The sequence below is a fragment of the Rissa tridactyla genome, chromosome 1 (assembly GCF_028500815.1).
Source record: "Rissa tridactyla isolate bRisTri1 chromosome 1, bRisTri1.patW.cur.20221130, whole genome shotgun sequence".
NCBI classification, from domain to species: domain Eukaryota; kingdom Metazoa; phylum Chordata; class Aves; order Charadriiformes; family Laridae; genus Rissa; species Rissa tridactyla.
The window spans coordinates 2,693,204-2,711,085 of record NC_071466.1 but is presented as its reverse complement, the minus strand read 5'-3'; the positions used below and the strand labels follow the sequence as shown (position 1 = coordinate 2,711,085).

Here is a 17,882-nt window from a genome sequence, read left to right as displayed (position 1 = left end):
GTTATTCAGCTGACAGTCATTTATGCAGCCTTCCTGAAAGCTAGTCATTAGACCAAAGGAATTTAGGTTCTATTTTCTTCATGATATTTTATATAAGGTATTTATTTCTTTCAGCTGAAAACATAAAGAAATTGGAACAAAAAGTTGTTACAATACCTAGACTTTGTCAAATAAGGATTCTTAGTGGCCATTTAACCTTTTAATTAAGCTAGCACTGCTGCAAAGAAGCATGGCTTTGAACATTGGTAAGGTCAGTCTACAAGAAAGATATTTTTTATTGCTTCAGAGATAACTTTACTAACTTCTAAAGCATTCAGCCTTTCCCTTTGTGTTCTCCTGCTTTCTGCAGCTGTAAAACCAACCAAAAACCACGTCAAGAAGAAAGGAGCAAAATACTGTAGAATTCAGCACAAAGACAGGCAGACACAATGGTGAGACCCAACAGTTGTATCCAACAGAAGAGTCGGGCGATAACTTTCAAAAGCAATAAAGTTTGAGGTACCCAAGTCAAGACATGCAGAATCTTGGTTTTCAAGAAAATCCAATGGACTGGTAATAAATTTCCATCTAAATCATTGCCTGGTGCCCAGACAGTCTCCTATACCATATAATATAAGTTTGAATTTTTATAGCATTTTTCAGCTCTAAAAGACTTTTCAGACATTGCTAACCATGCCAGATATACGCTATAACGTGATACAAAACAAGTGCCTGATCATTTAGGCATGGACTCTAGCTTATATTTGCAGAAACTGAGAGCCCAGTTGGCTTATTTAAAATGTGAGTGCTCCAGATCACTTTTAGAAAGAAAAAATATTCCTATTCTTCCAACATGACTATGGAAGGAGATCTCAAAATAACAATAGCCCCAACAGGGAATCACTGTCTCCATCCAGCTGAGCGATTACTGTCTGATTTTCATATTCAAGTTCAAATGTGAAAAATACTTAACTGTCCAAGTGGGACAAAGGCAAATTTTAGGTGCATAGGTCTAAAAGCAGTTCTATAGATAGGAGAAATCTCTGCGTATATCCCTTTCTTTCTCTGCGTATATCCCTTTCTTTCCTGCAGTTTTGCTAGCGACCTGCAGTCCTGTTCACCACGACCAACTTGTTGCCTTGATCTGATCTTAGCTCTATGGGACTTTGGAATTTTGTGCTGGCAGACTTGCTTGGCCTTTCAGAAAATGTAATTGTAATATTTTTGTTAGTTTATTTTTAAATAGAATACATAGAGATGGTGATAAGCTGTGCTCTCTTCATTTCAGGTAAGGTAGGGCCCAAAGAGTAGTGGATTCACATCCTCTGTGGGCTCAAAGGATGTAAGGAGTAAGGCCAAGAGACTACATTAAACTCAGTGTACCCTCGGTTTAATGCGATACTCTTTTCCTGCCCAGCTCCTGACCTGGGAGTAGCTTTACCTTGATGTTGTGCCATCAGATCAGTGAGCTGAAGGAGCTTCTCCTGGAACCATGAACTCCTTAGATCAGGAACTAGGCTGACTGTGGAGAGGTGGAAAGCTGGAAATACTGATTCTGGTGATAGTCTCAGTAAAGCAAATATTCCCTTGCACATGCACTAGCTTCATGTTTCTCTGTAGTCTGTTTAAAACAACAGCTACTTCACCTGCTTGCCCCTTAACCAGGGCTTTGTTAAAGTACCAGAAAGCACAGATTGTTTTGCCACAATTGTGCAGAAACTGTAGAAGGATTAAGACCCGAGGTCCAAAGCTGCTTTTTCAGTAAGTGCGCAGCTTTAGAATTGTTGATCTTGACTCTTACAGGCGTCAAGCACATGCAACTCCACCTGACACAAATGTGTTTTGCAGGCCTATTGGACAGCTAGTTAAAAGGTAGTGAATCCATCTTTTTGCTAGTGAAAATTCATAGCTTTTAAAAGAGGGGACTGATAAAAACAGTAGATATTTCAGACTTGTAATAACTTTTCCAGCACCAACAAAAATTGTTTTGGTTCAAAAAGAAGGTTATCTTCAGAGCTAATGGCCAGGGGTCACCAGAGTGACAACAGTGAGCTTATTTTTCAAGTGCATGCACACAGAACATTTTTATTTTTATTTAAGAAGAGCCCATTTTGCACAAACACTGAAAAATTCAGTACTTATCTCTATACCTTCTTCACAGTAGACGAAGCAGGAATTATGCTATTAAAGTTTATGAGGTTTTTTTATGTGTGTATACATTGTGTTCAAAGAACTGTTAAGGGATGGCAGGGTTATAAAGTTAACCACTCAGATTTAGGAAATGCGAGAATTAAGATGGTCTAAGCAACTTTATTTCAGGCCCTCTGTGGCCATATATTGTAGTGTAGTATTATAATATAACTCAAATACATTTTTAATTACGCAGTTATTTTTGTTTTCACGGGCCCTCTGCTTCTTCCAGTCACGTGGAGTGCTACTTCATATGGCATTTTACATTCAACGTATGTCTCCAGGCATTATTTAATGCATGTGGTTCAAACTGTGCTCCATTTACAGAATTATTAATTTTTTCACTGATTTTCCTGTTATACCGAGCCTGATCACACTATCCAACTATCTCATTCCAACATTAACGAACTTATTTTCAGAATATCCCTGTGTGATTAGAACTTTTACTCATTTAACAAAACAATTAAGATAAATGAGTCCACTAGTTTCTGTGTCCAGTTTGCAATATCAAGAATGAAATTCACCTAACTCAAAATGCTTAAATTCTAAGCTGTCTTCAGTCCAAGTTAGAAAAAAAGGAGAGAAAACGTGCCTTTGGTGAGCAGTTTTCTGATAAATATACGTATAATATTGTGATGCTCCAGTTATTAGCAAGGGAACCTGGCTGACCTGATTATACCAGAAATTTAAGTTTTAGGTGGCTAATGTCAGCTGATACCAATTCCACCTTAGACTGGCTTCTTGGAGCGCACAGGATTCCTTGCATTTTTTCTGCACAAAGCCCAGCTCCCCCCTGATTTCAGCTGGAGCTGCTGATGCTCAGCACTTCCGCAAAAACTGGCCATCTGTGTCTACCAAGACCTTTCAAAGTGAGGAATATCTCAGTTCTTCACCTGTGGAAAGTCTGGATTTGTGAAATGCCTAGTATTAATTTCTGTGGCAAAAGCAAGAACAGAAACAGTTATCTACAACAGCATTCGCCTGTCTTAGCCTGAGAGCATCCTTTTGCCTCGCACAGCCTTTGTCCAGAGTTCTCCAATTTCTGTAAGAAATGATACTGGAATCCCACAGGCACGCAATTCCCTCGTCCTTCAATACACAATTAATTCCCAGAGGGCTGTCCTCTCTGCACAGTGAATGTGATAGGCGTTCTGAGGAAATCGTACTTGTTGAGCACTTTACTCTGTGGTTTATCTTTTTTTTAACCTATGAATTGAGTCTTAATTTAAGAAAAGCAGAGCCTAATTTTTCTCATAGATGTCATTTAGACCTGGGACTGCAGAAAAAGCCAGGGTATGAATGGTAACGCTTATATTCAAGAAGTCTGTGAAATAGGAATGTGTGCGCAGCGCAAGGGTCAAATTTTACAATGACTCTCCACAGCTCTAGATGGAAAGTCTACACAACCTCGCATGGGGCAAGGCCACCATCTTCAGAGCCACAAGCCTCTGCCACTTGAGTAATTGCTGGGAGCAGCTGTTGCTGTGCAAACTAGCCCAGGAGGAAGATAACACAAAAGCTTTCCCTAGGGGTTTCACAAGAATTTTTGAGCACCAGAGCAGCACAGATGCTGTTCTCCGTCTTTTCTGTTTTTACTAGCTGGGCTTTGGTTTTTATCCTCATTTGCTCCAACCCCTGGTTTGACCATTTTTCTATTCCTCCTCTTTCCTAGAGAAATCTCAAGTCAGCCTTCCTTGGGTTTGCCTTTACACGTTATAGATCCCTTGGCTTATCATAGTATTATCCTAGTGTTGGCAGGTAAAACTCCCTGTATTGGATTATGTAAGTATGCAAGGGAGGAGAGGACTCAGGGTAATATTTTCTTATCAGTAATGCTGTCTCAAAGAATTGCTTCTCCTTGACTTTTCATTCCTGCTCCTGTGTTGCCTCCTCCACTAGAGCTAATGAACCAATTTGTGAGGCTGGGAGCTCCATGAGGGCATAATTCAGGTTCAGATAAACCTGTAAAAACACCTAATCTTGATCAGTGACTGGTCAGTACAAGTAAAGGAGCAGGATGGAGGACAAGGGCTGCACAGGGAAGACAGATGCAGGAGATGGAGAACCACCCATGCCTAGCACTGCTATCAGGAAAAACTCTTCCCAGAGGCTGCATGAGATACTTGGGCATAAGATGAACTTTTGGGCATGGTGGGAAAGGCTGTAGCACTAGAGACTATGCCGAGGGGCCGTCCCTCCCTAGAGACTCCCTTCAGAGGGACCTTTCAGGGACAGAAGCATAATTAACACTGGAATTAGCACAGTCCTACTGCATCCCTTCCATCTGCGGCTCTCCGCAGTAATCACCAGCGGGTGCTAACATAGCCAAGTTGGTGTCCCAAATTAGAACTATGACACTGAGTGGGCCAAAAAGCCCACCACACTACATCCACTCAAGATCCATAAGGACTAAGAAACAGAGTTAGGGGACAGTCTTGGTTATCCTCTTGAGAAGCTTAGTAGGTGCTATCCTATTGACTGATGGCCAGGACATTGGGAAATAATATAATGAAAATATATAGTTAAAGCTTTAAATCAGTGCATAGATACATGCAAAACTAAGAGATACAAATCACTAGCATTTTTTATTTGTTATAGTTAGATAACTGTGAAGAAGTCACCAGCAGTGTGGACTAGGAAGAGGAGTCCTATTTTTTGTATAAACTCAACTAAGTAGGGCACCCATGTGTGACTACTGGGGAGAGGGTTTCAGCTGCAAAACACAAATGGCCTGCTGCGTCATGTGCTGAGCAAAGCTGGACTAAATAGAATGATAAGAATTTATGAGAAGTGGGTCCAGAGAAGGGCAACGGAGCTGGTGAGGGGTCTGGAGCACAAGTCTGGTGAGGAGCGGCTGAGGGAGCTGGGGGTGTTCAGCCTGGAGAAAAGAAGGCTGAGGGGAGACCTTCTCGCTCTCTACAGCTCCCTGAAAGGAGGGGGTAGAGAGGTGGGGGTTGGTCTCTTCTCACAGGTAACAGGCAATAGGACAAGAGGAAATGGCCTCAAGTTGCAGCAGGGGAGGTTTAGACTGGATATTAGGAAAAAGTTTTACACTGAAAAGGTTATCAAGCATTGGAACAGGCTGCCCAGGGAAGTGGTTGAGGCACCAGCCCTGGAGGTGTTTAACAGACGGGTAGACATAGTGCTAGAGATATGGTTTAGTGATGGTTTTTGTCAGAGTTAGGCTGGTGGTTGGACTCGATGATCTGAAAGGTCCCTCCCAACCAAGGCGATTCTGTGATTCGATGATTCTAAATGGAAATCTGTGGGTTTGGTTCAGAAAACATATGAGAGGCAAGCCACTTGTTCTGTGATTTTTGGTTGTTTCTCTGCATCATTTGTTTCAGACAATAATAATACATTATTTATTGATTATGCCACACCATTACTTTGTAATCTTCTGATATAAAACCAGGTTGTTTGTTTTGCCGTGCTGCATTCCCACCGTAGGCTTATTGGCAGGGAAACTGAGACACGGCAACTGGTGGTATTTGCCAGCTCTGTCTCTCCAAACGCTCAGTAGTAACCTCAGCACAGGCATCTCGTGCCAGAAGCTGTTCCTCAGGTCTGGCACGGGGTGGAAAAGGAGAATTTGTGAGGCTCCGTGCTTCCACGCTGGAGGATTGCAGCAGCGGAATTGGAGGGATCAGGGAATGGGAGTGGGGACATGGTGCATCTAGGGCTGTGTGGGGATCTGCAGGGAGAAAGGAGGCGTGAAGGAGGGAGCTAATGAGGCAGGGAGACTTCTGTAGTGGTTGTAGGAGCATGGACATGTCAGAAAATTTTGAGGGGAAGAGCTGAAAACTATAAAAAGGAGTATGCAAGTGAAGTTATTGCAGGACAAAGGGATGGAGAGGTGGCTACAGCCTGATGCTGATAAATTGTATGGTTTCACCCACGTCTTCCCTTTGCTCCACTGAGATAAACAATCAGTATTAGCTGGCCTTTTTTTTTTTTTTTGAAGTTACTGATTTTTATAGTCTGCAGCCGCATTCACCATTTGATACTAGCAAAGCCGCCCTCCTAGGGTGTCTTTTTTTACACTGGCACTTCAAGTTAAAAATCTATTTTAAATTATTGGATCGCATGTAGCAACCTCCAGAGGGCTAAACTGATGCTGTTAACAGGTCCAAAATGCGATGCAGCATATGGAGCTGAATACCTCATGGTACAGATTTGCATGCAGGCGGTTTTAATTAGGATTTAGAATTCCTTGAGGAATGCAGCATTCTGGGCTAGTCTCAATCTTGTCAATACATAGTGTTTTTGTTCATGCTAAAGCCTGCAAAAACCCGGAGGTTCTTCCTTGCTTGTAACTTTTGATGCTCATATGAACTGTTAGACTTTCCTCCAGCCGCCAGTTTTGTGTATGATCAAAACTTGTTTATATGTACTTACTATAAAACATTGCCATTTTTTTAAATAATATTGTACCAGGTGAGTTCAAAGCAAAAATCGTTTGAAGTTTTCTGACATTGCATAGCTACTTGTTTTTTCCTGCAACAATTTGTAGTTCAATGCGAGAATGTGCTTTAACTCGATGGTTATTGTGCCATCTTGTGAGAGAAAGGTGCAACTACGTCCAGCTAATACAAGGAAAGGGCACTTTGGCTAATACCCATTTCACTTGTTCTTCATCATGAAAAATAAAATTATTTAAAATTTAAAAAAAACAGGTGAGGAGAATGCTGTAAAGCGTATTTGGTCCACTACTTTGTACTTGAATTTTTAGAAAAACTGAACATATATTCCCTACAATGGGCAAATACTTGCTTATTCCACTAAATTGAGAGAATAAATCATGTATTTGGTGTTTTTTTTCCATCTTGAAAAAACCCTCCTTATTGTATTAAATGGAAAAGTTATGCAAGTTCCTGGTATTCAGTGTTAATAGTGTCCCTTCTGTGAGACAATTTGGTTCTTACAGGAAACCTCTCATCCTCTGAAAATCACTATGTGTTTCTCGGAGATAGCACAGTATAAATTACACAAAGCACTGCTTGCTATTACATTGGCACAGAGAAAAACCTAATTCCTGACCTTAGAAAGTCTGCTCTCTCCTAGAACCTTTGTGGGGAAAAAACTCCCACAAAAACCCCAAACCAAATCTAAAAATAAATTGCAGCGGCAGTAGCTAACCTACAACCTTATTTTTTAATAATAATTATTATTAGTCTATTAAAGTCAGTGTAGTTCACTAGGTCTTGGGTTTAGAAAAGCAGAGTGGAAAAATCTCCGAAGTTCTACCACTGCTTAATTAATTGATTCACTTTGTGACCTTGAGCAAGTTGTTGTATTTCTGGCCCTAATTTTACCCACCTTTAGATGATGCACATACTTTTTTTCAACAGGATGTTATCAGACTTGACTACCACTTGTAAAGCTCTTTGGGCTTCTTGGATGAAAGGTATTGCTGTGATGTAGTGACAAGCTTTTTAGAAATCTACTTGATAAGCAAAAGAGCAAGTCATTCACAATAAGTATAATTATCAATGATTTAAGCTTCTTAATCTACTTCCACAGTCTTGGCAAGCAGATTGTGATTTCTTCCATTTTATATAACGAGAAGAGTATTTTTTCTCTTTTTACTCTATAGATTGATTGCAAATATTCAGAATTCAAGCTGTGTTGCTCATTTGCAATCAGTTGGATGAGTAACATTATTTCTACTCATGATTGGATGAATGCCCAAGGACTTGTGTGTGCAAATTGTAAAGTTTGTTTTCTCAAGATACTCATCTGTATGACATTGAAATTTGCTGCCTTTGGAGAGCAGTGCCAGTAAAATTCAACACATTGAAGACCACTGCAAAAACTGAGTACAAAAGTAAGGCAAGGTGACAGTAACAATTTTTAATGGGACTTTGCAGATTACACTTTTGTCTAAATGGACCAAGTCCATTATGGTTTTAGTTTTTGCCTGTTGCTAAAAGGGTGAACAAATCCACTGTATTGAATTATGGACTTTATCAGGGAGTGTAGTGATAGGACGAGGGGTACTGGTTTTAAACTGAAAGAGGGGAGATTTAGATTAGATGTTAGGAAGAAATTCTTTCCTGTGAGGGTGGTGTGGCACTGGAACAGGTTGCCCAGAGAAGCTGTGGCTGCCCCATCCCTGGAGGGGTTCAAGGCCAGGCTGGACAGGGCTTGGAGCAGCCTGGGCTGGTGGGAGGTGTCCCTGCCCAGGGCAGGGGTGTTGATCTTTAAGGTCCCGAATCATTCTATGATTCTATGATTCGATGATAATATCACGCAGAAGGGAGGTGACGATCAAGCTGTTCAAAGGTAGCTCCCAGGTCAAGGTTACAGCAGATGACTAGCAGTGGGGTTAATCTGTATGGGAGTTGCAAAGCAGCTCAAATACCAGGTTGAGGGAAAAGGCAAGTGAGCGAGGGATAAGGGGCAGGTAGCGTTGGGACCCAATTGCGTACCTTGTCTATCCTGATTGCAATGGGACCCTGGACCTGCAAGAGGTCGTTGTCTCACGTGGGAAATTTTCTGCAGAAATTCCTTTCCCTGTGGTCTTTAAATTATGTGGGTTATATGAAGACCCACAGCTTCTAAGGTGCAGACGTTTGGCCCCTCCTGAGGACTGTAAAACAGGAATAGCATTTGAGACTCGAAACAATTTGCTCCCTCCTTTTGCAGCCCTTCTATTGTAAGCAGAAGCAATGTGTGATGTATTGGAGCGTGGTTCAGCCAAAGAGCCATGTAGAGAAGAAAAGAGATACATGTGCTTTTGAATGCCAACTCCAGTAGGACCACATTCAGCAGCTTAGGACACAGGTCAATTTGCGTTGATCTAAAATGAAATGGTCTGTTTGCATTTTCTGCAAAGCAAAGCGATCATAACTGCAAAAAAATACTGAGGACTTTTGTAAAAACTAGTTCTCTATGACCCAAAATTAAATGACAGATTCCCGAATATCTTAATTCACTGATAATCTGTCAAAAGTAGGTTGTAAGAACATCTGTATTTCCACGTTAGTGCAGTAGTCTGGCTATTGTAACTGGTATTGTAACTTCCCACTTTTTTTTTTTTTTTTTTTTTTGTCTTGAGAGCTGGCTTTGTTGGAATGTAAAGCTTTTGACCATTACCTTCTGCTGGACTCATATCTTCAGTCCTGTTTAGCTGACAACTCTTTGGCAAACACAGCCTTAGAAATGCTCTTTTAGACAGTGCGATACGAGGAGCAGTAATGCTGTAATAATCTCACAGTGTAGGGAGAATGATCTCTTATAAAAAGGCACGTTCACATTAAAAATTCACAGTAGCGCACTCCACTCCCCCATTATAGGTAATTACAGAGGATTTTAAATATCTGATGCTAGTTGGCAGCGTACAATACCCTGTCAGCAGCAGGCACTGATTTGTAATTTAATTATCATAAGACATCCACCTGTTCTTTTGTCGAATGAAGAGTAGCATTTCCGTGCAATCATGCTTTTCCCTCCAGAAATTTGAATTAACCCTTAGAGAAAGCTCTGGTTTCTAGGGAATGCGGTAATTTCAAGGACATTTGCAGGACCCCATCAGGACAGAGAGATGGAGACGAATGAGGCATTTCTGCAGGACAGTCTCAATTCTGGTTTGGTATTTTCAGCCTTACCACTGGCTTTTTGCTGTGTCAAGCTGTTTTGGTTCACAGCTGAAAGCATTTCAGTGAAGAGATGCTGTGGGAGGAAAGATGTATGAAAATCAATGAGTTCGGTGCTAAGAACATGAGGCAAACACGTAACAGGATTGACCCAGAAATGCTCTAGGCTTGTACTTCGTGAAGAACGAGAAGGCTGGGCTTGGGGTGGGAGGGAGATAAAGACAAACAGAAAAGTGGAAACCTGTTCTGTAAACTTTCCAGTTTATGGCGCATGAACATAGACATTATTGAAGTTGTCATGGGAATGTGCAGTTATCGGATAAAATGATCAATTTTAATTACAAAGCATAGGTTTTCATGGGAAAATCTACTAGTGGAGATGCACAGAAGTGTTTTGCTTTTCGGGAGCAGAGGGCTCAGGGTGAGCCACTTTCCTCTGGGCCTTGGCTCTCATTTATGCAATGGCTACACCGCAGCGCGGTGATGGGGAAAGAGCTTGCTGATGGACGTGAGGAGATAGTCTTTCTTTAATGGCACCTTACCCTTCTTCTTGTAGTAAAGCTGCACGAATGATCTGGCCAAAGCTCATTATGGCATCTGCCACGGCTGTCTTGTCTCTTTGGAAAGCTGTCACTGGACATTTGAATTTTTACCATTCCCCGGGGAGATGGGATGATTCTGGTATTCTGCAGTTATTTCTCCTAATCACGTTTTAGCAAGTGACTCACTTTAAAGAGGGTGTCTCTGAGTACTCGTGTTTTTTGAAAGAGTACTCGCTGGATTCAAAAAAAAATAATTGATCGCTTGAGGCTTAAATGATCTGTGTGCCAAGCCTTTAATGTGACATTGGTTGGAGTACCATCTATTAGACTGATGGCTTCATGCCCAAATAATACTTGTCTGGTGCCAGTCATTTTATAGATTCATTAATTATGTTATCTGAAAAAGTGAATATGTGAAGGGTTGCAGGCATATCCCAGAAAAGAAAAGAATAACTCATGTCATGTGTGTATTTGGAGAATAACTAGCAACTGCTGAACCATTTCCACACGTGAGAGTGAAGGCAGGAATAAACTGGGATGATTTCCTGTGGAGGGCTGAGTAAATGGAGCAACACGCCAGATCTGGGTGGTCAAAGTGGAATGGAGGAGCTGCAGAGAGGTCTCCTTCACAACGTCCTCGTGAGCGTACCTGAACTTCAGACTTTTTATATGGCCTTCCAAATAAGCCTTAGTCTTTGATGTTGCTCATTCCAATATTTTAGCATATACCTGTCACCTGAAAATGGCATTTACAATGGCACTATCTGCCCCTCTCTTATTGCCAAAGACTTTTGAATTCCCCCTCTGGTTTACACTCTGTTCTCCTCCTCCTGCTCCCGGCCGTAACCTCTCGGCATCCCCCACCACTGCCTTACCCCTTCAGTAGTCTTCTCCCTCAAAATGGCGGTGTGTGCGTCTGTCGGGTGGAAAGGGCAAGGCTTTGGCAGCGGGGACTGCCGGCACCTGTGTGAGGAGAGGCGGGGGCTGCCCGTGCCAGACACAGCTGGTTCCAGCGGGTTCCAGCCAGCTCCAGCCAGCTCCATTGGCCCCACTACAGGACGCAGCCGGGCCCATCAGTTAAGTGGCTGGTGCCCTCTTAAGAAGGATTCTAGCTAAAGGACAGATCTGGTCATTTAATTTAATTTTTAGGGTTATAATCCGTGTTGTTACAAGCTTTGTTTTGGACCTTGGACAAGCTTCTTACCTCCTGTTTCTTATGTAGCCTCTCCACGGAGCGGGGAGTTATAACACCTCACACCATAATTAGCGTTCCGGGTAAGGGGAAAACTTCACTGGAGAGTAATTTTCTGCCCAACTGTGGCTCTGTGGAAGTGCATGTGTGCTCTCCTGCACCAGAGTACATGGCGCTAAATGGAAAATGACTCAATATTTTGTGGAAGAAGGCTATAGAAGTGCAGTTATTAATGTGGGGATGTGATATGTGAGCTAACGCTACAGCTCAGCCGATCAACGTGTCGTTTTTTTCTTTATCAACCCTTGCCAGCATGTCGTCTCAGATGTCTGTCTGATTGTGAAAGTTTTGTGTACCAGTGTGATATACCATATTTTCTCTCTTTGATGAAATGTTAAAAAAATAATGAGGTATTGTCTCCAGAACAGATTCGGAAATTGGAGGGTTATACTGTCTACTGTCTGATCCTTCATCTGGTATCCCATAATTACATTAATAGATGTGCACTGCCTCCTCAAAGCTTATTTGTTCTTCCTTGCGATCTTTTTTCTCTAGAAATATCGTTATCAAGATGAGGACGCTCCACATGATCATACTTTGCCTCGATTAACCCACGAAGTGAGAGGCCCAGAGCTTGTTCATGTGTCAGAGAAGAACTTGTCTCAAATAGAGAATGTCCATGGATACGTCTTACAGTCGCACATTTCTCCTTTGAAGGTAGGATCGATATTCACTGTGGCTTTGGTCCTCAAATACAAGAAAACATGTAGCGTGAAGCGCTTTGGGAAACTTATTTTGTCATACAAACAGACAGGCTGCTTTTTGAAAGGGATCCTTGCAGATCGATTGTCCCGTGTTGAGTTTTTAAGGCTTGCTGTAGTGTAACAGATGATGGTTTGGTTGGAAAAGCTTTGTGTTGAGATCTGAGCTTTTTGCTTTGAGTGAGATATTTGCTTGAGCAAAAATCATTCTGGGCAAATGAGCCTTTTTTGCTGTACGTCGAGAGAGGAATAATGCAGGTTCTCGGCCTCAAAATCACAGTGATTTTGGAATGGCAGGCCTGATTGTCCTTGTTCAGAAATGGAAAAAAATACTGTAAATGTAACCATCTGATAGAATCCTGGGTTTTGCATCTCTCAAAAAGCTACATCAAAGTCATAACTTATGCCTGAAAAGGAAGCTCATTTGCCACTATTCAGTTGCTTTACTACTCAAGTACTTGCTGTTTTCTGTGGGTTTTGTTGCAATTCAGGGTGATGCAGAGACATCTCTCTGTTATCTAAGGCAGCTATTTATAAAATATAGACGGTTTCTCTCTATGTGTGTCTGGTGCCCTCTGACATATCTTGCTGGGCAAAAAATGTTTATCTTCACAGTGAACCTGTCTAATAACCAAAGAGAAATCAATTTCTGAAAATTACATTTGTTCTTTAATAAGACTGCAATAGTTTGAAGATAGTGCTAAAACTTCTCTAATGAAAGAAGCATGGATGGGGTCATGAGCATGATGATTTTCCTATTTTTATTTTCTACTGGGCCTGGGAACAGGAAAAAAAGAAGAATATTTGTACTAGAGGTGGTGATGTTCTGGGAATGGTTTTATTCCAGCAATTAACTAAGCAGCAAACAAGGCAGATGGGCTTTGCTCCTTCTGGTGCTCAAGGCCTGTGAAATGGGCATCGCCTGTCTAGCAGAGCGTACAGTGCGGTTACAAGTGAAAGGAAATGTTTATTGTTGAAGATGTGAATGCAGCTGGTGTTCATTGAGCCTTCATGGAACAGCCACGTGAATTAATCTCTGTCTTCTGCTCTTGCTGTTCCTGTGTGTAGTTTGCATGCTTGTCTTTTCATGTTTTAGCAGCTTTCCAGATTGCTTACCCAACTTCTACTGCAGAAACCAACATTATCAAGCAGTGATGTATCTTATGCTGAGGTAGATGCGCTTAGGTATTTGGAAGAGGACACTTCTATGTGGCCTCTTTGTAACTTCAGGGGACAGTCAAAGACAAAGCAATTTCTTGCCTGGAGGGGAAACATCCCTGCTCCTCTAGGGCTCCTCGAGTATTAAGATTATCGTGGTGCTTCTTATTCATGAAAGTCAAAAATAGATATTTTGCTTCACAGATGGAGACTTTCAAGTAAGGCTGCATGATCCAAGCTAATAATGTAGAAATGATGATAAAAAGCTTATAGTGAAGTGAAGTGAAGGGTATCCCCAGACATCTAGAGTTGCCTTAAAACAGCTCCCAGTCTAATTTGCTGTTGTAACAGAAGAAAGTTGTTTTCTGCTACTGTTTTCTGAAGTGATGGGAGGAGAGGAGCTACGTGGTATTCCCTCTTGGAAATCAGTGTCTTCTGCAAGTTCTCTGCTCCGCCTGAGGATTTCTGTTTTTGACTTCATCCCTTTCCTTTCTTTCCTTCAGATTCAGTGTCTCATGCCTGCCACTTAATCTAAATATAGTAATTTGTCTTTTCAGATGGCTTTGAAGTTCCAGCTTGCTTTCTGCTGCAGTCTATGTCCTGTCTTTTAACCTTCAGTAGAGAATTCGCCCAGGAGGCTGGAGTAAACCTCCTGCTAGAGCTCATAGCACTGTGATACCCTTCCTATCTGAAATGCCTGCTTTGGATTCCCTTTTGTTTCTGGGAATTGACCGAAGCCCCTGTTCAGAAGCTTTTTGTCATGGCAATTTCCACATAGTTGAGAAATAGCATTCCAAACCCTCCAAAATCCAATCAGAATTGGTTGTTGTCTTGAATTATAGACTTTCCATCCCATAGTCTAATATTATTAAGTATTCCATGCTCTTCTCAGTAGTAATGTGTAAACACGGCTGCAGTGAATAATGGCTACATCTGAGGCACACTGCCTCTCAACCCATAGCGTGCCTTCCTAGGGAAATGGAAAATACTGTTTTTTAAAGATTTGCTGGCTAAGTTTGCTTGCAATTTAAGTATTTTGTTTCCTTGCGTGAGAGGGGGAACTGCTGGAATCCTGCTCTGAAGATACATAACAAATGCTGGGGTCCAAATACAGCCTGTCAACGCCAGTCTTAGGAGTGAGAAGACACTGGCAATTGCAGTGGGATAAAGCTGTCAGGAAACTGCTCCGAGGGCTGTTTGCGCTGGAAAGGTTGACTCGTTCCGCCCCAGTTTTCTGAATACAGGTCAGAGCATTTGGTGCAAGGGGAAATCGTGTGTAAATGAAAGTCACGAGTTCGCTTGCGCCACGAGAGGGGTCACATCACCTCCGGTGTCACCAGGACTAGCTGTCTGACCAGCCACCCAGCCAGCAGGCACATGGCATGACCAGGGGGTGGCTGTCTGTCTGAGTGGGGTTAAATCACTGCCTGACTCTGCATTTCGCTGCCTGAATTTCACTGTGGGGTCTGCAGACCCAGGGTGAAGCTCTCAAAGCATTTTTGAGGCAGCCTTTTGTGTTTAGTGGCTGCAAAGTGCCCTGTTGACAGGATGATTTGCCCCATATTTTTATGTTTGAAATAGTGTCATAAAAGAAGAATGTTTGAGCATAAAAATAATCTAGTTAAGATGCTTTGGAACCAAAGCGGTATCCCAAGGCCAAGCCACGTATCCATCTTAATCACATCACTTTTCCTAAGTGACTTGAGTTTGGCAGATGAACAAGTTGCTTGTTTCCATACGTTTGTGTTAATTTGGAAAGAAGTCTGCGAAGATCATGCAATCAGAAAACTACCCTTCAGGGTGGCTGGTTCCAGCCCCCCACAACTGCCCAGTACCCCCTGCCGCCTCTGGAAGCCATAGGAGTCATACCTTGTCTGTACGGTTAAACTGCTTGCTACCGTCTCCCTGCCTGTGCTCCCAAGATTCCGCTGAACATCTCAGTGTGCATCCATAAGCCAGCTTGACAGATTGAGCACGGACTCACATCATTCCAGCTACAGGTTTTGTGGACGGTTGAAGTTCAGGCAGAGAAACCGTGGGCCCGTCTATACCCCTGTGTACATCTCTAAGTAAAACATTCCAGGGATTCTTGAAAAACTTTCTAACCCTCAGGGTGGAAGGATTCAGCCTGTCTTTTTGAAGACATGTGTGATTCAAACTGCCTGACAAGGTACTGTGTTGCATAGAACAGATGCATCTTAAATTTGATATTGAGTTGCTGTGTACACACTGTTAAAGAACTTGGCTGTAATTTCATATTCTGGATTATGTGGTTTGATGTAGTCCAGAAATATCCTAGTGGAGCTTGTCATTACTGGTTACTTCAGAAGTTTTTTATAAAGAACAATTTCTTTAATGACCTTGCACTAGTTCTGTGTGCTGAATAATCAGAAATCTGGTCCTCAGCCATTCTGGAAATCTCTTTGAGACACTCAGATATTGATTATGATAAATACTGTTTAGAAATGTGAAAAGTTTTTCTGATATTGACGTGTCTTGTTATCTTTTAAGTACCTGAAATCTAGTGTGCACTAGCCAGATCACTTCCTTTGAGAAGATAATAATGAACAGTTTTGATGAAAACTGGACCCTCTTTTCACTGGGATTTTAGCTTTTGTAACTTCAGATTTCTTGCATGAACTTTACTTTTCTATTTTTCTGCTTCTTTTCTTCCTGTAGCATTTCCCGTACACTCAACACAGTTCTGGAAAATGCTTAATTTTAGAAACCTGAAAGCTTCTGTTAAAGGTTGATATGCTTACTAGTGTGGAGAAGATAACATTTTAAACAGCTTCAGCAACTTTGAATGTCGAACACTGAAGTTGTAAAGGAAGTTTTTAGTTACGTGGCTGTATTAACGTGCTAACATTCGAGAAGTTTTGTGAAAGAGAGAGTTGCCATATATTAAGATGATAAATGTTCTTTGCAACTTATGGAGGTGATGAGATTGTGTTTTATTAGTCTGTTAAAGGAAAAAGTATGTGTGTAATAAAAAGATAGTTTAAAATAATTTTATTGCACTTTCTGTCTTTTGACACTAGATGGTGCAGTAAGCTCAGAATCCTTTGATCTGCCGCTAGAACGCTTGAGTGACATGCTACGGAGGTTCTTCTTATACGGCTTAGAAAGTGCTAATTCAGTAAAAATGCCTTGTTAGAAATTAGGTGCCTTCTGAATCCCTGGTGTGTTGGGAAATCTGAATAAAACGCAACCATACCTGAAATTCAGACGTGCAAGTTCTCCCTCTAAATTAAATGCTCCTCTCTCTCTTTCCCTTCTTCCTAGGAACACAGTTAATCAGTGTTCATTAAATCAATGACAACTATGGCTTCTAAATGAACCTTGTTAGTATTATTGTGATGTTAGATTTCATTTTGGTTTAAGTATATTCCACTTTCTTTAGGTAAATTTAGAAGTAAAAATCCATGTAAAGATCTTGCATCTCCTTGGTTGCCTAAACATTTTAAATGTCAGGCTATTCCAACTGCTATCTCCATTTTGAATTTAATGCAAGGTTTGAGTGTAAGCATCAATGGCAGTTATGCAAAAAACAAGTAGCCAGGTAAATTACTGTTATTATCTTAGCCTAGGGTATTTTTAAACAAGGAAGTTCAGAAACCTTCTTGGTTGCCTCCTTTTTGACGGCCTCACGTTGTAGAAGGGAAGGAACCGCTCTGGATATTCTTCCTTTATTTTTTTTTTCCGTCCCAGGATGCTGTCCTGCAGCGCAGTGGGGTTTCTGACAGCTCATAGAAAGTCAGGACTGATGGAAAGACTTTCCAGTGGAGAGTGGGAAAAACCGTCTCCACATGAAGCAAATGGGCAATTCATTTGCTTAGCCGTCTCCAAAGTTAAGGTTATACATGAATTGACATTTGTGCAAATTGCTTTTCAGAAGGAGGTTTGCTTCTCCCATCACCACGGCACACTGATTCCATCAGTTCTTTTTCCTTGATGATGGCAAAAGCCCCTATCTTACCCATTATTTGAGATTCTCTGTATCTAGTGGGAAAAAGATGTTTTGTTTCTGCTCCAAGACATGTCTCTCCCAACTTCCAGCTTCTGGTGTGTGTGTAAAGTGTCCTTTGCACTATCATTCTTCTTTTTATCCACCTGGGTGCAGGAAGGTCATTCCTGGGAAGGCTCCTGGAGTCTGTCTAGGCCTCTTTTGCGTCTTTAATGAAACAGCTTTTTTGTCATCTCCAAAGCCTTCCTTGTCCAAGTGTGAGTCAGCCCTCACTACAGTGCTTGCCGTGCTTCTCTGACAAATTAACAGAGAGGGGGAAAGAGGTTCCGAGGATGAGCCTGGATGATTAAATATTCTGTGAAAAGCCTGAGCTTCCTGGAAACTGTCATAAAGGGTAATTTTTTGTGACTAAAACTGTAGATTAGGTAAGAGCTATTTATTTCATTAATTAACATTGACCAGTAAAAATTGGCTTCTAAAGACAATTTGGATAAA

At 41.6% G+C, this 17,882-nt stretch overlaps 1 protein-coding gene across 16 annotated transcripts in view; it reads left to right on the top strand.

The window, feature by feature from the left end:
* The window catches only part of DLG2 (discs large MAGUK scaffold protein 2), a 1,057,033-nt gene that overhangs the window by 471,912 nt on the left and 567,239 nt on the right, over positions 1-17,882 (top strand). For 14 of the 16 annotated variants that reach the window (XM_054188265.1, XM_054188269.1, XM_054188274.1 and 11 more), the window contains one exon: positions 12,057-12,218. In XM_054188265.1, coding sequence (XP_054044240.1) covers positions 12,057-12,218 — 162 coding nt within the window. Of the gene's footprint in view, positions 1-12,056; positions 12,219-17,882 lie in introns of those variants that run through there. The other 2 variants (XM_054188287.1, XM_054188283.1) reach the window with 2 other exon arrangements.